This window comes from Formica exsecta, unplaced genomic scaffold (genome assembly GCF_003651465.1).
Source record: "Formica exsecta isolate Colony F162 unplaced genomic scaffold, ASM365146v1 scaffold2, whole genome shotgun sequence".
Classification (NCBI taxonomy): domain Eukaryota; kingdom Metazoa; phylum Arthropoda; class Insecta; order Hymenoptera; family Formicidae; genus Formica; species Formica exsecta.
This window is the reverse complement of record NW_021849297.1, coordinates 2,584,341-2,604,038: the sequence shown is the minus strand read 5'-3', so window position 1 is coordinate 2,604,038 and position 19,698 is coordinate 2,584,341. Positions and strand designations below refer to the sequence as shown.

The following is a 19,698-nucleotide window of genomic DNA, read 5'->3' as shown; positions in this document are numbered from 1 at the left end:
ATATATATATATAATTGCAACTCAATTTTTTATAAAAAATAAACCGAAAATGGCAGTATAACGATTATCGATCATTCTTTTAATTTAATGTTTTTACGCGTTTCTTATTATTACGTTTTTGGATTTGTTTTGACCGTGCAGTCATTCACAATTCTTATATTCTTTATTCTCCTTATTTTGTATTATTCAGCATGATTCTTTAGAAGATTTGAGTATTTGTAATTTGTGGAAACAAGCTTTTATCATTTTGCGCGTGCTTCATCTATACGATAAGTTTCAAGAACGAAAGTTTCGCAGAAGAATGCGAAAGTATTCGCGATTTAGCTTCTACGAGTTGTATATCTTATTTTTCTTTCCCATATAAAGTATTTTTCCCCGCGATACTCGTCTTCAAAGTTGATATTAATTCGAGATTGTAAGAGATATATATATAGCTTTATAGATTTATTCATTCGTAGAATTTCCAGCAGCAAATTGCGAAATAATGATTCTGTAAAAAATTCTTTTGCAATCGCAACATGATATTATCTTTCCTTAATTAAGTGTGTTACAGGATAAAGGCAGATTTTTCTCATATGTTGAGAAATTGTTGTTTTTAGAAAATAATCGATGTCATAGATCGAATGAAAAAAATATGTGCTGAATACGAAAACATCTGTGAGGTAAACGTCCTTCGCGCGTAAAATGTCTTATTGGAATGTGTTATACAAATAATCGCGCAAGTAAAACTGACATTTTAGTATCGATAAACGTTAATAACTCATCGATCATTCGTATCACGAACAAATTAGTCATTAATCATCAAATAATAATGTAATTCAAATGAAATGAATATCATTTAAGGAATAATAAAACAAATTTCATCCGCACACACAAGCATATAATCACTTCAATCTAATTTGAATTAGATAATATAAAATTTGATAGTTTGATTAACAAAGATTGTATGTCTATGTGTGATTTTTTTGACTTTACTCCTTTTTCAAGCTAAAATTTACCTTAAAAATAAAAAATTTAATAAAAATTATATAATTTTTGGATGAAATTCTTGAGAAATAGTGCAATTATTCTCAGAAATTATATAGATTATTGCTTTAAGCTTTTATCTATTTCTGTAATTTTTATATATTTTTGATTGGTTCGTTAAGTTAACGACGACATAATTTCCTGGTACCTGATAGAATAACAAAAAATTGTATGGGAAAATATAACATGTATTTTTTGTATGATTATCTATATATATATATGTATGTTTCTTGTGTTACAATACGTATAAATAGCTTATTATATAATAATTCTCATCACTCTCTCTCTCTCTCTCTCTCTTTATGTATTATATAATTATCATATTATAATATCAGACCTCTTGATGCGCCAATTTTGATTTAATGCCTTTGAACTGCTGTTCATTTCTTTTGGCTTCATATTGCTATTTGCTATTGCTCACAATTAAATGAATTAATAAATGAGCCAATGTCCACACACATATCTCGTAAATTACTGCTTTTGCGCACAGCATTACAATAGTTTTAAAACGGCTGTGATTTGCATATTGCATCCAAGTTTTATTCTTCACAATACTATGTATATTTCAACAATTATATCGTAAATATATATATATAATACACGTAAGTCACACTGTTTTTTTCAAACTGTACAATTCAAAATCTGCAATGTAGAAAACATTTCAAAATCCTATTTACAAATTTTCATGATTTTTTCGAATCATTTTAAAAACACCTTTTAGACAAAGGACATTAATCTCAATTTTAGATGATATTGTCGCATTACAAAAGTTATCCTTAATTGACACGAGGACAATCAAGGCCTTAATCAAATGTTAAATTTTTTTTAAATAATTATGTGAGGTAATATACGCTATTCTTACATTAGAAATATAATTGAATAAGATCTTTATGCTTAAGTGGAAAAAAAACTCTTTTGGTAAAATCCACAGCAAAATGGACAGCCATAGCATTCGGTGCTTTGTAAGGCACCCTTAAGAGATTGCACAAGTGCTTTGTGACTTGGTGTCCTCCGTAACATTGAGATTATTATTGTAATTTCCGTGAAATGCCGAATCCTCGATGATCAAGGATGACTCGTGCGAGCGCTCCTCTTCGAGGGGAGCTGTATTGGAAGCATGACTGATTGAAGAGTGTCTCGAACGGGAGAGAGTACCGCGTTGATTGCTACTAGCGGACGGAGCCGGGCTCGGCGAAGGACTCTCCGGTATCTGTTCTTGTTCCTGTTGTTGTTTAGTTATCACCAATCTATTCAATAGCGATATTTGGCTTTGGACATTGGACATAAAAGGACGGTATCCTAGACTGAAAGCAGAATATGCAAGCAATATTATTTTAAAAATACTGAAAACTAATCCACGATTAATTAATGATTAAATTAATCAATATTTTCTGGCAAAAGTCTCTATTGAAAATTTAAATAGGGACTCTATAAATTACCAAGTAGATTAGAAATTTAAGAAAATACTTTTCCAAAGAAGAGATAGGCTAATTCGTTAAAGCATTTTTATTTTAGGTTACTAATTGTCAATATTTCATAAACTGCTGCACATGGATATGTTCAATAAATGATATGTTGAATATAATATAAGCATACCATTCCGACTGAGACCACTTGGTCAAGGTAAGCAATCCATCTCTTAGATTAATTATAGAGTCAAAAGTTTGCATTGGTGCATGCGCTGTCCTGACGGTTCTAGCCATAGCCGCCGCGTCTCGAAGGACGGTAGCTACTACTGCAGCCCATCCTAAACAACTGCCTTCGAGAAACAGTTGCAATAAATACCTGCAAAAATTTAAAAATAAACATATATGAGGCACGCAGTTATAATACCTAAAATGACAAATTTTGGACATTCTTAACATTAACGTTAAAAAATATATGTGTATTAGTACCTGAGTTGTACTTCCGCCCGACCAATTGGCGCGGAAGTTGATGCAATCGTATTGAGTTCTGTAGATCCTACTGATTCCGGCGAAACCCAACATACAGAGGCAACAACAGATTCTGCGTCATCTCTCCATATCGTACTAGTATCGCTAAGAACGCTGTTGGCATCTGGGAAAAATTCAATTCATACAAATTCATACAATCACAATTACACAAGACAAAAATTTATATATTTAAATCAACATATATCCATACTCAAAAACTCTTTCCGCCATTTGACAAAATATAAAAATTTGCAGCTTTACAAAAAAATTTGTGCAAACAGAAACTTGTTTAAATTAAAAAACAAAGAATACAACTCTTACCATTTATCAGATTTGGCGTTAATTTAGCTTCCGCAGTTGGAAACTGCGTCTCTAAGCTAGCGACAGGCGAAACCAGCGTTGTATACGGTGGCCTACCACTTGGAAGACTTGTGTATCCACTGTCAGGTAAATCAATGGCCAAGTTCGGGGACAAGGTCTCGTCATCGGAGATTACAGAGTGTAGAGAGGTGAGGCTAGATCTTCGAAATTTTTGCAACGTCGGCAACGAAAGTGTTGGGTATGGAAACGCAAAATCTTCGTGAACCGCTTTTAAAGTGCCTACGTAATCGTCGATTCTCGCTGCTCTGTCACGCTCTCGAGCGAACCATGTCACTAGATGGAAGTCGAGACGGGCCGCGAATCTACCTAAATCAGTCAAGCGGCGAGCTGAAAGCAGCCGCCGAGCATGACGTTGTAAAATAACGTCAATAAAGAACTCCTCTGCCGATCCTTCCCTGGAACGAAAAAATATTAATTTAATTTTATTTTATTGACAACAAAAAATATTTTCGATCAGAATTTAAACCAAATATATGATTATTTTCTTAGATTAACGAAATATTAATATTAAGATAATATTAATATAAAGAATAATTTATATATTTAATTATGAGCAATAAAAATATACAAGATTAGTTAAATAAAAAATAAAAATATAATCACAGAAAAAAAATTGTTGATAAAATGATGCTATATAAATGAGCCATCTAGAATAGAAACTTTATATTTTGAAGAAATTGTTAAGATATACTTTAAATATATTTTTGTTTTCAATTTTAAGTTTTGATTCTGGGTACCTTAAATATTATTTGTACAACTTCGAGATAACATTTGTCTTCAAATGTAAAGTATTGAAAAAAATAATATTTACTTGTTCTCAGTTTTTTCGCTAATTTTCACTGTTGGAACTGATTTCTTTCGTCTCATAACAACATTCCGAGTTTTTTCAAGCATAGACGATGGTGCAACATCTTTCTCGGATTGCACTTTAGGCGTAACTGTAGTACTGTAACTGCGGCTCCTCGAAACTTGCATAGTACCCAAGACCAAGGACAGATCGTCCTCGTGTGGAGAAAGAGGAGGTGTTTGGGGAGGACCAACCAGTTTCGCACTGCCACCCCACGATGTACGTGGAGACTCTACGTCATTCGGATCTAAACAATAAAAGATTAATCTATAATAGATTGTGTGTATATACAATAGTTTATATTTATAAAAATCTATAAGATTATTTACCGATTGCTCTAAGGAATCTCACAAGATCTCTCGACAATTCCCATCTACCTTGCTCTAACGCGGCATCTAACAATAACGTGGCGTGCTGCCTGCTGACGGAAGATGGTTCTAAATTTTGTAAAATGATCAAGTAGCTAGCAGCAGTATCTAGCTCTTGACGCTCCAGACAATCTTGTAATAGCTGCTTTGGTGGGCCGGCGACGGAAAACAGATACGGCCAAAGCGCGATTTCAGTTTTGCGAGCGCATTGTACGACTGCTCTGGCCCAAACGCCGGGAAACTCGCGAATAAACTCTACGACGGACGGCAATTGAGCATCCGGAATAGGATCTTTACTCGTCGCTTCCTCCTCGAGGACCTCGTGAAGCAACAGTTCTAACGAATGCGGGAAATACGGCAACGCGGAACACGAACGTGCTATCTCCCACGCGTGATAGCCCAAGTTTCGATGTATCAACTGACGCAGAATCTGATGCAGATATACTTGACTCTGAAATAACAATCATTATCTTTGAGTGGAATACAGTTAATAAAGATGGCAATAAAGAGAATAACTTTAAATTTTTATATTTTAGAAACTTGTTTCGTAAATCTTAGAGTAAACATTTCCAAATAATTCTTTAAAACAAAATGTGTAATAATTCCAGTAAGAGGGTAATATATGAGATTAAATTTCTGTGTGTTATGTGTCAATTTTGTATATTTGTATATCTAGAATTGAAAAAGTAAAAAAAAGAATAATACCGTAAGTTCCAATAAATTGAAGGGCAGTGAAAAAGGCGAGTTAGTATCCGATGTAAACAGTACAGTATCGTTTTCGGCTCCAAGTAAAATCGCATCCTCAAAAAGTATCGCTAGTGGGTAAATACGCAAGTGAAAAGGCAGCATTATCCGTTTGCTCATAAAGGCATGTGCCTTCTCTTGATGATTACGGAACAGCGGCAACCAAACTCGCATGCCGTGTGCCCCACAAAATAACCACAAAGCTTCGGTTAAATGCGGCTTATCTCTCCTTGAACGCAAAGGCACCCAAACATTCTCGACGTATGACGCTAATACTGTTGGAGCGCCGCACGTAAATCGAACGTCCGAGTTGTCAGTACAATGTTCACGTTGAACCATAAAAAGACGTCCGGAGACGTTTAGCAGGAGGCTCTCGGGATGAGGATGACTACCAGCAGTCTCTGCGCGAATCGTAGTCAACGTGGCGCTGACCACGCAAGCAGGATGTATACACAATCCACTGATATCCACCATCTGTATTCTCGTTAGTTCGATACTGCCAGCTTCTAAAATATATAATAGCATAGCCATTTCATTTAATATAAATACAGATTAACTAAAATTCTTCTCGAAAGCAATCTCATCAACTAATTCTATCACTTACCGACGCCATTTTGCAACTCCATATCATATATGCTAATCTGAGCATTGGAACAGAATGTTAAAAGTCTGTCTTTCATTGTATTCAATAGTAACACCTGCGAGGGCATCCTAACGTTTTTGACATAATTATTATCAAGTCGAGTATCGCGCGGATAAATTCTAATCTCGTCTTTATCATCCAAGATGGAATAACTGCTAGCTATGAGGTATCCTTTATGCCACAGCAATCCACCAGTCACTATGAAATCCCTCTCTTGGCTCTCGTTGCCGAACAATTTCCATTTTCTCGAGGGTAGGGAATAATGCGCTAATCCCGTTCGACCAGCCACCGCAAGGCTCAAACCTTCACTGTCTATTGCAGTATACTGTTACACACACACATATAAAAATAAACATGTATACACATATAAATATTTGATATAATATAAGAGATAAAAAAGAGAAAACATTAAAAAATTTTTTTCATTAATATAGTTAATAATGCTCAAATTATTGATAATGCTATACGATTAACAAGAGATCGTATCAACTAGTAAAATTAAATAATATGAAAACCAATAATTTATATATTACAAAAAGTTGGTTGCTCTTCACAATTGTATTATTATTATATTTACCCGAATTGGCCAATTAGAACCACTATATGCAGTTGGAATGGGTACAACGAGCCATTGTTTGCAGCCGGCGAGTGTCTGAAGCATACTATCATTGGGCATTTCAGTGGCAAGATGAAAACCCGAAGCCGTCGAGGATAATCCGGCGCCTAAATTTAAATACAGTCTGTCCTCGCCTTGAAGGTACAGATGTCCGTGGTGGCCCATGCACGGGTTAATAGTCAGAGGACTTTTAGCGAAATCCAATTGGATGAGAGAGCGATTTAAACTGGACGTTTCGTTACCGTTTTCTTCGGTAACTGAAGGTCCTGGAGATTCTCGTAACATCCACAACTGATAACCCTCTGCCGACCATTCCATCGTATGGATATGCAGAGGATTATCATGCATCAGATCCACTCGTAGGCCATAATCCCACTTTAAACTACAAAGCAACAGAGCACCAAAGGTACTCCAGAGTGCCAAGCCACCGCCTTCCCACGCTAGCGCAATAGCGCAACTGTCGGGCGTCCATCTGAGACACTTGACGCTACCTGGTCGACCTGGATAATCTTTGGAAGATAGGCTCAGAGTGTGTGACATTTCTAAACCTCCTGTTGTTTCATCAACATAATAAACAATGCCTTCAGAGCTGCAAATCAAATGTATAAACGTTAGAGTTATATATTAATTATATTTATGTTAAATATATTAATTAAACAATTATTTATAACACATATATCATTAATAAAAAATATATGTTTTTCTTCTAATTATATAACACATTTATAAATACATTTACTAAATTACTAAAAACAACATTGTAAAAATAACACTTACTTTTGCCTACCAATAGCAATTAGCCGATATTTATGATTAACAGCAGCACAAGTAGCATCGTCCAAATCTCGAGCCCAGATTCCTTGCACTTGGTTAGGATCAAACTTCAAAGATTGAGCAGTGAGAAATGCAGCTTTACCATTACTAAGCACAATGGCAAAGCCTCCAACAAGAGGCGAATATTCAATATCAGTGACATAGATATTGCTCTCTGTGAGTGGCACAGCCACAGTAGAGATTTGTTGATCAATACTGAATGGTATACGTCTCAAATCCAAAGAATAATCGCGATTCATGGTACCATCCCATTTGTGACGCACCACATGGCTAGTTTTGGTCGCTACCATGAGCTCATCTCGTATACAAACTAATGAACTGATTCCGCCATCAATCCAAGCTGACTTTTCCTATAAACAGATGAAAATGTAATTAGTTCATATAATATAAATGAACTTAATGATTTAATCAGTCTTGTAACTAATAATTAATTTTTATTTAAAACTTCTCATTATATGTATATACTTAACAAGATGATAAATCATCAGCAAACGTACAAAACTCAAGACAAGAGAGGGAATGACTTCTTTAATAAATAATTCTGCGCTATCTCGTTTCAGGCTGGTGACTGGTGAATCTCGTTGTTCGTAAAGTCCCCGGCCCTCTGGACTGCTGTCCGAGAGCCGGTAGAATAACAGATAACTGTCTGATGTTGCAATGACCAGCATACTTGAGTCTGGTCTCCATTGTAACAAAACATTCTCACCGTGCTTTCGTAAGGAAACTGCAGATCGTCTGCTAAATACAATTGGTACACAAGGCTATAACACAAATTGTGTTTTATAAATTATTACTTACTAAAACACATCCACAAAAAATTATGTGTAATTTAACAATATATAGAAAATTTAATTGTAAAGAATGTGAAAAAAATTATAGAAGATTATTAAACTTAAAAACATAATCTCAGATAAAGAATATTATTATTATCGCTATTATGGTAAATATATTATTTATGACAAAGAGTATACTTGTATACAGAAGTTGTAATTTTAACAAGTGTGTGTATATACCAACTATAGAGTTGTAATAATATGATATTAGTAAAGTTGATTTCAGTAAAGAATGAATCATTCTAAAATTAAATCGGAAGGTTCCTAGGTTGAGTAAAGAGATTTCTTTTGACCTAAAATACATACCTTGCAGTACCAGATGGTAAGAGCATCCGTAGTGAGAACGGCAAAGAGAATTTTGTCTCTGTTGCACACCACGGCGTTTATTTCACTTGGCTCGTTAGAATTCAGAACCCGCGGCCATCCTACGGGGAAAAACATGATTTCCGCGAGAACGTCTCGTTACGTCTCCTCAAATCTCTCTCATGTTTCGCCTACGTTTACCCCCGACATTGCAAATTTGACAAGTAAACAGTCCCTAACCTCTCCACACATAGCGCATTTAAATAGGTTTAATGGCAACTGAAGTGGAGTGTATGTGAAGTGCACATTGCACATGTAACGTTATTAGAAGAGCCATTATTTTTAGGTGCATCTCCTGCATTTTTTATCAATTAACTTTTTTATCTCCTTTTCCCTCCTGAATATATAAAAGCGACATCATTCAATGTGTCTTACACTTTCGATTTAGGTATTTTCGAATCGGACATATTGTGCGTGTGCAAATATTCGTGCATTATAACTATGAAAAAAAAAATTAAATTTAAAGCTATGTATATCTCATTAATTTAATATTTTGTATAATGCGTTATTTTATTCTTTATCTTGTTTTAATCTCTTTCGTATGCTACAAGAATTCGAATCCTCATTATAATTATATAAATAAGATTCGGGTTCTCAGTAAAATATTTTCGAGTTACAAATCAGCTGATCGGTTACTGTCAAACGCTCAATGTTCCTTGTTTTGCGAATAAAAAATACTTGTCATGCGGTTACGCGCGAGCGATTTAACATAATTGCAGTATGAATCACACTACATTGTCTATAAATACGTATTTGAAGTAATAAAATTCGATTGGCTACGCCATATTGAATACATTTTTTTTAATAATGATGTCTGCACGTTATACCGGATGTGAGAATGCTGATTCATATTTATTTTGATAGTCTTGAAATACTTTCCTTTTTTCATGTATTTCTCGCATCAATAACATCTTCGTTCATATCCAGTGTTTTCCTTCCTTACACATTTGTTTCCTACATTCTATATACGGTCTGTTCAGTTACAACTGGTCCAAATCTACGTAATTTTGCCAAAACAATTTTTATTATACATTACTAATTTGTCCATAATCTCTCGTAATTTAAAATACTTCGTGATATATGGTCTTATAATTCTCGTAACAAATAAATTAAGATTGCGTATTTAATGCATTTATTGAATAATACAGCGTTTTAATTGGAATCTTTATGTGAAAATGCCTATGTAACATATTTAAATAAGTTACAAGGAAAATGAGGAATCGGGCTGCATACTGGTGATAATGAATCACCGGCATCTCGTTTCCGTAGCTTTTTTTATTTTCGCTCTTACTCGTCATCATTGGTATTTATATGTACATGTACAGAAAACTGTTATAACCAATGTAATTTGTAGAAGAATCGCGGGATAAAAGATGCCGAGTTATTGCAAAAGTCATATCTTTTGTGCACGCACTTGTTGACGTTAGTCGATAAAAGAAATATCTCGTAGAAAAAGTGTTTCCAAAGAACTTGGATTTACCTTATCTATATAATTGCATATATAATAGAAAGATAATTATTAGAAGAAACAACAGGTCCCATATCCCAACAACGAAATCTACTTTTGCCAAGGCCTATTGCCGTTGTCTCTTTAGTTTCCTGAATTAATACATAGTCTCTCTCTGAACGTGATTAATATATAAAAAGCTACCAAGAAGACAAAAGAATATACGAAGTATCGCCGCGATATATTTTAATCTCTGATCGGATCGTATAGCTACCATAGATGTTAGAGCGATAAATGAGGAGTTTTCTTCAAAAAGGATGACAAACGTAACTCGATGTTAATCGAGTGACAATGTCGACGTAAATTAATGACATTCTTCTCGAGTATCGGATATACAGAATTTTATTTCCGCATAATTAGAAAATATAATTAAGCCGCGCTAAATTATGATGTTGATGTTCGTTATGAAGTTATTAGATAGCTCGCGCGATGTCCGCTCTCCCTCCTTGAATGTGATTCCAGCGAGATAAAAGCGCATCGTCGCTGACCCGGTATATATTCTGTCGACCACGGCGTTTCCTTTCCTGCGAAATTCTTTGCGGTGGAAAAAGTGACGGAGTAACCGTTTCGACAAACGAAATGTCCGCGTGCCGAGGAAGCGCGGCAGCCGCGCGACTTCGCACACGCGAAGGACCGATCTTTGCGATTGGATTGTAGTTTTCTCATTCTTGGTAGCTGGTAGTTGCATGGATTCAGCTAGCGATGATGTTATAACATTCATCTCGCACGAATCGCACGAGAAGAGAGGGCGAGCTACGTCGGCTGATGTACTCCGACGTCCACCCAGCGGCATATTCGCACGGAAACTATCGGTATATGCACGGAAACTATTACAGTAGTTATTTCTTCTTCTGGGCTTTCTCGGCGGCCTTGGTGACTTTGCCAGTTTGATCCTTAAAGGTGACGGCCTTGATGACACCGACGGCTACCGTCTGACGCATGTCACGGACCGCGAAACGTCCCAGAGGCGGGAATTCCTGGAAAGCCTCGACGCACATGGGCTTGCTAGGAACCAGGGTGACGATGGCGGCATCACCAGACTTGATAGCTTTCGGATTTTCTTCGGTAGTCTTACCGGTACGGCGATCGCACTTCTCCTTAATCTCGGCGAACTTGCAGGCAATGTGAGCGGTGTGGCAATCCAACACAGGCGTGTATCCGTTACTAATCTGACCGGGGTGATTGAGCACGATGACCTGCAAAATAAATAATTATGTTAATTATATGTTCATAATTCATATATTTTATGTTTTAAATTAATACATTTTTAAAGTTAAGACACTCAGACGTACTCGGCCATCATTAGAATAAATCTTCCGGTGGAAACCGCGAATGAGATATATATGTTTTCATCATAGTGTCAATAATAGGGAGTAGTAAAAAGAGCATAATTAAATTCATTAGACATACCTGTGCAGTGAAGTCAGCGGCACCTTTGGGCGGGTTGTTCTTGGAATCTCCCGCAACATATCCACGACGCAATTCTTTAACAGACACGTTCTTAACGTTGAAACCAACGTTGTCACCAGGCACAGCCTCTTGAAGGGCTTCGTGATGCATTTCAACGGACTTAACTTCAGTGGTCAGACCAACAGGTGCAAAGGTAACAACCATACCGGGTTTCAGCACACCAGTCTCGACACGACCGACGGGTACTGTTCCGATACCACCAATCTTGTACACGTCCTGCAATTATAAGAAAACATTATTAGTCCGATTCAGCAAAATTAGTGATTTTATAGATAATATCTTGTAGAATCAGACACTCTGAACCATCAATGGATCGAGAATCCTCCGGTGGAAACCGCGAATGAGATTATAAAAATATCATCATATAAAATTATTCATGCTAAAAAATTGAGAATCGTGATCAAAATATCGAAGTTACCTGAAGGGGAAGACGAAGGGCCTTGTCGGTCGGCCTGGTGGGTGGCAGGATAGCATCGAGGGCTTCAATAAGGCATTTGCCGTCGGCTTTGCCTTCCTTGCGCTCCACAGCCCATCCTTTGAACCAGGGCATCTTGGAGGATGACTCCAGCATGTTGTCTCCATGCCAGCCGGAAATGGGAACAAACGCGACTGCGGCTGGATTGTAGCCGATCTTTTTGATGTACGACGATACTTCCTTCTTGATTTCCTCGAATCGGGTCTCGGAGTACGGAGGCTCGGTGGAATCCATCTTGTTGACTCCGACGATCAGTTGCTTGACACCGAGGGTAAAGGCGAGCAAGGCGTGCTCACGGGTCTGTCCATTCTTCGAGATACCTGCCTCGAACTCGCCAGTACCAGCGGCGACAATTAGTACAGCGCAATCAGCTTGCGAGGTACCCGTGATCATGTTCTTAATAAAATCTCTGTGTCCAGGAGCGTCGATGATGGTGACATAGTATTTGGATGTTTCAAACTTCCACAAGGCGATATCGATCGTAATACCACGTTCACGCTCGGCTTTCAGTTTATCCAATACCCAAGCGTATTTGAAGGAACCTTTGCCCATCTAAAAAAAAAAAAACAATCACTTTTTTTATTTCAAATTTTTCTTGTGTCCTTTTATTAGTTATCTTTATTACACAGATGTGTAATAAAGATAACTAATGATTTTTATGTTGAATAAGATTTTTAGATGAAATAACATTTTCTACTATCAATAGAGTTGACGATAACCTCTTAATCAAAATTACGAATAAGAGAAAAGATGCTACGTCATAATGCATTATGCACTCACAACATTATTATGTAAGATATTATACAGCACGCTTTTACATTTTAGAAAAGTTATTTACCTCCTGGGCTTCCTTCTCAAACTTCTCAATGGTACGCTTGTCAATACCACCGCATTTGTAAATCAGATGGCCAGTCGTAGTGGATTTGCCAGAATCGACATGTCCAATGACGACAATATTAATATGAATCTTCTCTTTACCCATTTTGTAGTTTTAGGCAATATCAGCTTTCCTGTACACGATTTTACACTGAGAAAATAAAAATAAATGGATTAAATAAAGATATACCAATCAACAAAGATTCAAGAGGATAATATGCAACAATTTTCTTAATATCAGAAACTATCCGACAATTCATATTTTAGAAACATCTTGCTCGATACGCGACAAACGTCATCCAACTCAATATTGCACAACATGGTGCAATTGTCCTTGAACGCGTGCTAAATGCGCGAATACTCGATCGGAATATTAAATTCGATTTTTCGATGATGTCTTTGTCCGCCGTCCACGTGGCCGAATGTGAACATTCGAGAATGGCAGCCGGCAGCCATTTTGTAAATGACGAGGAGCGGCGCGCTGTTGCCACAATTTTCGCGACGCTCGGCATCGTGACGCGATGCCACGTTATTACAGATTCTTTTCGCGAGATTCTCCATCATCCAAATGGACCGAGCGTGCCGTTGTTCGCGGCCCTTTGACGAAATCGCGGGACTCGTGGCGGCCATTCGGCCAATTTTTAATGATTCACGCCGATCAGGTGGCCAAATATGTTGCATACTTCGCAGCTCGAAATATGTATGGAAAATTATGGGTACGCGATCGAGTTTTCAGATGCGAACTGCCGGTAACTTTCCAGAAAGAGATTAAATTCCACGATTCTTACGAAATTGATTATTATTATCATATAGATACCCGGATTTCCCCTGCGTTTTCGCAACGAATGACGAATAGTTAATATCGCGAGACTGCTTTCCGGAAACGTTCGTTGCTCGAAACGGCGAGTCGAGATACCGCCCAGTTTTTTACCAGATTGCGATTATCTCCAACGACGAGATCTGATATTACATCCCAATATATGTAACTTTATTTTTACGATCGGCATTTTATTTTAACGCGATTCTTATCCTCACCGTTTTTTCTAGACTATAAAACAAACGAGGAATTTTGTGATGCTACGATTGCGAACCGTTAATACCTCCCGGCAACATTCACGAAAAATTCCCGTGATCGTTTCGATAGTCTGGAATCGATCCTGTACATTCCGGAGGCCGACATACAAGGTCGTCGTGTTGCACACGGCCTCCAGGCTGTGGACTCGCGAAAGAGAACTTTAACCTCGTGCTTCCGGTTCTCGGCTTCGTCCCGTTCGCGTATGTCGTGAATGTCGCGATCTGTCTCCACGAACCGAATTGAGAACGCGCGAGGATCGAGACGTCGCGTCTGGAAATCTTCTCCGGCGATGAACAACTCGTGATCATCGAGCTCCAGCGCTCTGACAAGCGCGCGGCCGCCATAGTGCATCCGGTCTCTCTCGCGATCCTGGACGCGTCCATTGCCGGCACGATTCCACCGGCGTTTTACTTTTCCCGATCGCGTTCGTCCGGATCTCTCTTTTCATTACCAACGACGATAACGCGAGGCGAGTCGACGCTCGTCGCCGACAAGCAAGTTTATACGTTGATTCCGACCAGCCGGCGAGACGGATCGAAAGGGAAGAGGAGCACCGACCGGCCATGCGGCCCGTTCGACGAAACCGAAAAATTTTACGGGAAGCCGCGACGAGATCGAGAAACTCTTCGCACAACACAGCACGCCGTACTCCCGACCGTCGTTTTATTCCGTACCTGTCGTACGATGCTATATCCTCGGTACGAGATTTGTCGGATAGTAATTTGGTACGCGAACTAGGAACAACCACTCACCTCCAAGCGCCACGACAGAAAGAGACCGTGCAACGAGGTGACATGCGCATTGCGCATACGGCTTCTCGACCGTAGCCTCGCAACCAGCGTCGCCGCCGCGTCGACGCTACCGCCACCTCCGGGATCACTCCGGGATTATTTTAAAGTATCAAGTGTTAGATGCGGAATTCGTAACAACGAAGTGCGAAATAATTTTTTTTTATTTTTCTATATTTTTGTTAGTCTTCAACGAAAATTCTTTTTCTTACTCGCTTGCAATTTATCGGACGCGTCTGGGTTCGAGGTTACAGTTACGCAGGCGCGCACACACATACCCATCAGAGAGAGAATACCGCATACATACACGTGTCGGGTCTCGTGTTTATACATATAGGCGCGGTCCTAGGATACGCGCGCGTGTGTGCGTGCGTGGCGGAGGTTACGAGAAGGAGAGAAAAGGACGGACACATGCGCGAGAGAGATGGCAGATGGCACGCTCGCATCGCAATCGGTATGTAACTTTTTGATGTACTTATGCATTCGTGCGCAACGCACGTCTGATTCGATATTGCGACTCTGTTATACATATATCGAATCGCGAGATACTTAACTTTGATGCGAGAAGCAGCAACTCGCTGCGCATAGTTCCTCTCCATGAACGGAATTGGATGCGATCTGCTGCATCGAGTGCAGCCTTTGATGCGACGCCGTGCGATGCAATGTGCTGTGTCTTTTGTGCCTAGATATTGCCCTTGATGTAAATTGATGTAAATTAATATCATAGACTGATTATGCTTTAGTGTCTCCATAATTTGAGGATGAGATGCAAACAGGAATTCTTATAGATGGCTTTAGATTTTTTTGGTCCTTCTCAATTAAATCGCATATGTTGGTTTCTTTGTTTCTTGAATTCCGCAATATTTTCTTCTTTTTTTTTTTCTTGTTTATTTCTTACTAATAAACACTTTATCGAAAATAAAATGCATATAATTTTATTCTTATAATACATATTTTTAATGTCATAGAAATTAGACATTGTCTTTTCTTTTCTACTGGGAAATAATATTTGAAATTACCTAAATTATGAATCCATTATTTAAATAATATCGAGAATAGCTGTTTAAGTTGTTAAGAAGTAGTTGCGTATAAATAATTGTTAATTAAATTTTGAATATTATTTTTTATTTCAGATAGATTTATTTAATTTAATAATAAATCGACTTGGTTAATTGTTAATATTTTTAATATCGCACAAATGACAAAATAATGTTTTATATAATTATTGTTAATTGCTCAGGTATTGTATGTTGCTGCTATTAGTTTCCAAATATGCGAAGCGAATTGTATTATACCGAGGTATAATAGAAAAGTGAAACCTATAACAAAAGCTGATTCTATAGAATTTTTTCTATGGAATATCTTTCTTACATTCGAAAGTTTTATATTGGTAGAACATCAAAAGAAGCATAAACGTTACGAAATAATTTTCTTAGAACGTTTATCAATATAGTAACATAAAATTGCTTTACTATATTTTAATAATACTAATATTTGTATTTTTTAAAAATTTTTCTTTATTGTAACTGCGTGGTTGATGTCTTAAATTAATTACTTCTATCGGAAAAGAAGTTACACTTCAATGTTGAATTTTATATCGAATCTTTGAACAAGGTAATGAAAAGATATACCTCGCAACATATTCATGTTCGCTCTATTTACGAGATATCAACGCGATCGATAATTCGGTCATCGAGATGAATGGTGAAAGGTAAAGAAAGGAGATTACACGCTTGGGGCATTAACGGTATTCGTTACAGTTCTGTATCTCTCGCCGTTACAATGTGAATTTACCTACCTAATTTTAATTCACAGACATACATATATTATACCTAGACTGCTAACAGCGATGTGACAGGTGAAGCCAGGGCAGTCATTTACAATCGGACAGAAAAAAAATATATATATATATAGGTTGAGTTTATATATAATACACACTTACAATTAGATTCTTACATTTACTTACACATACACTTCCAATCTGCCCAATTGTAAATGGCTGCCCTTATTTCACATGTCACCATATGATACATTAGCCGTATTAGCCTAAGTATAATATATAGAAGTCTATGTTTTAATTAAACCAGATGATAACGAAAACACTTCTTTGAAATTAACACACTATTTTCAAAATTTATCTTATAAAAATGTAAAACATATCATTAGATTTTTTCAATTTAATTTCTAGCTGTATCGATTCAATTTTTAAAAGTAATCGTTAAAAATTCTTGGGAAACTTTTACAAACTACAAAAAATTGTGCAATTTTCAGGATGTGCCTATACGCTCATATAAACGTAAGCATGCTAATTTTATAGAGGTAACGACATTTTATTCATATAAATTTTCACGTTTGTATTTATCACTCTGGAATGCATTGCTCTTTAGTTTTTAATTTATTATACGGATTGATATTTGCCGACTTCTAAAATGTTGATAAATTTTATTGTTCGATTCAGAGTCATAATCTGGCACGCGGAATTTATTCAGATCCAAATCTGAAGGCAAAGAATTCATTTTTTAAAACAAGTTGATTATATTACAAAAATGAAATAAATCCATTGGAATGATGGAATTTTAAATTAATAGAGATATTTAATTTGTGATGGTTGAATACGGTTATAAAAAGGTAATTAGAAACTTACTATTTATCTTATATTATCTAATAATAATTTCAGAGTCATAAAATTATTTGACTAATTCAATAGTATATTAATATTGAGATGAGGTTCCAATTTTTCGTCCGATAAAATCCTTTTTTCTTTTAGAGATACTTTTTCTTTTACTAGAGATAATTTGCGGCTTGAGATTTCTGCGCGGCTTCCATTATTTACGGGAATTTGCATATATTTGTATACTCCAGCTATATGCAGTCTCTTGTTACAATCCGACTTGTGGATTTAGATATTGAAATAATTCTGATACGATTATTGGTAGGCAATGTACTTCCGTAAATGAGAAGCCATAAAACGTGTAGTGACACACGCATGTTACTGTTATCACACGGGCGTTGTACGATCATGTTTCTTGTGTAGAAATGAATGACTCATTGGGAACTATATGAATGAATAATATACGTGCAAAATGTGTGTATATATTTCCGCAATTTCCGTTAATGCTGTCTAAGCGAAAGCGTGATTCTTAACTATTTGGGTATGTGTATAAAACTTAACAATCTGTTATTAATGACTAATGATTAATAATTTCAAACGATAAACAATATAAGAATATTAATTTAATATCTTTGATGTTACTGGGCTTTTAACATTTAATATTATTTTATTTTTAAAGAAAATAAAAAGATCCTTCCTAAAAATTTTGCTTTAACAAAATCTGATAATTCAATGCCTATATAATATATCTTAAATTAATTACATAAATGCCATAAAAATGTGATATATTCATTAGTCTCAATTAAACTAATCATTGTATAATTTATTGTTTAGTGTTTTTTAATCTTTCTTTCTGGTATGAATTCGCCAAAACGCTTTACGAGAATGAGCTAGCTCATTAATTTTGGCATTAATTTCTGCTTTGACAGCGCTAATTTAGCAATGTATTAAGAGTGCTGACTCTTGCAGAATGTTTTTGTAAACCACAGCAGTATGATGTAATCGCGATGTTATGCCAAATTTTACATACGTTTCAATGGTGAAAATGTTGATTTTTGATAGATACGATCTGACTGGAACGAAGTTACTTTCTAACTTTTCTCGAAACTTCGTATTGATCGTATTCTGACTGTAACCCAGATTGTATTGGTTTCTATTCTCTGAGGTTGCTATACAAGCGAACGAGAAGGGTCAGCTCGAACTAGTCGTGCCCTTTGTTCGTCTACCAGAAGAAACCGGATACCAATGATTTTACGTACTGCTGGCGATTCAAAGAGTTACGTAATCGTATTAATAAATGTCGCAATTTAATCATCGAGCTTTTCGTATTTATATCGCCGTTCATTTATCCTTTTAGTATTATCAATTTATTATATCTCCCAAGAATTAAAACTGCTAAAAAAGAATCTGGAAAGACCAAGTAGGACTTTTATCGTATCATATATCAAGAAATATGTTTTCGTGATTAATTATGTTTTTCATTATTATCTTTCTTAGAGCAAAATATACTTTTTTGATGAGAAAAATATTTTGTGCATAAAGACTTAATATCCGGATGCTGTGCATAGGAATTGAGGGGGAGGTAAGAATCGTCGATCGTATGAAAGAAAAGTCCGTGTACGATCTCCTCTTCAATCGTCTATTTATATTTCAGGATTCCTACTGACATCCGATCGTACAGACACTCGCACGCGGGCTTGCGGCACAGCTAAGAGTTTCGAAAATTTAAAAATAACCTTCTATATCGTCGTAGGAGAGAACAGATATACGTGTAGAAATGGACAAAAATGCGTGTGTACAATCACGCATGTACGCAACGCGCCGGGATACGCGACTGTCACATTTTTCATTTTCGAGGATCGGCAATATATCTTCCCCCGGTTGGCATCTCGTTTTAATCGAAGAACTCGAAACCGTCAGAATCCCGGCAAGTAGGATCTTCGATCAGTCGTAATCACGGAAGGACAAATCTCTCTTGTCGGCCAGTTGCCGCATCTCTCCATCCTTTCGAGATGAAATTACACAGCTCCCTTTCGCGTGTCTACGGCATCCGATGAACCGAATTCGTCGACATTATACCGACTTTAATCGGCGGTCTTAACACTTTGATTGCCGATCGTTATTTTATCTTTCACTGCGAACGTACATTTTTACATTACGATGAAAGTCAGTTGACGTTCAAAATCAGCAATCAAAGTGTTAATTGCTAATTGCGCTCGCGAACGCAGCTTGCCGTGTGATGTTTCTTAACGAATTTCCCCCCTGCTTCCTTCTTGCCTTTTTCTCTTTCCGTTTTTTTTTTTTTTT

The 19,698-nt window shown here is 36.8% G+C and overlaps 2 protein-coding genes across 3 annotated transcripts; both read right to left on the bottom strand.

Moving 5' to 3' along the window:
- Window positions 1-1,217: 1,217 nt before the first annotated feature.
- Window positions 1,218-9,561, bottom strand: LOC115234306 (guanine nucleotide exchange factor subunit Rich). Of its 2 annotated transcripts, none has more exons than XM_029805289.1 (12): window positions 8,533-9,561; window positions 7,891-8,154; window positions 7,337-7,743; window positions 6,521-7,148; window positions 5,905-6,268; window positions 5,262-5,806; window positions 4,518-5,007; window positions 4,153-4,435; window positions 3,282-3,736; window positions 2,922-3,084; window positions 2,623-2,811; window positions 1,218-2,330 (listed from the first exon to the last, which is right to left on the bottom strand). In XM_029805289.1, exons 1-12 carry the CDS (start codon window positions 8,665-8,667, stop codon window positions 2,000-2,002), a joined length of 4,254 nt encoding a protein of 1,417 aa, XP_029661149.1. In that variant the 5' UTR covers window positions 8,668-9,561; the 3' UTR covers window positions 1,218-1,999. The 2 variants fall into 2 exon arrangements, with proteins under 2 accessions (XP_029661149.1, XP_029661150.1); XM_029805290.1 differs by having other exon boundaries at window positions 7,891-8,131.
- A 285-nt stretch (window positions 9,562-9,846) lies between these two features.
- Window positions 9,847-14,806, bottom strand: LOC115234307 (elongation factor 1-alpha). Its single transcript, XM_029805291.1, has 5 exons — window positions 14,745-14,806; window positions 12,880-13,068; window positions 11,985-12,593; window positions 11,507-11,782; window positions 9,847-11,292 (listed from the first exon to the last, which is right to left on the bottom strand). The coding sequence occupies exons 2-5, from the start codon at window positions 13,021-13,023 to the stop codon at window positions 10,936-10,938; spliced, it is 1,386 nt and encodes a 461-aa protein (XP_029661151.1). The 5' UTR covers window positions 13,024-13,068; window positions 14,745-14,806; the 3' UTR covers window positions 9,847-10,935.
- Window positions 14,807-19,698: the final 4,892 nt, after the last annotated feature.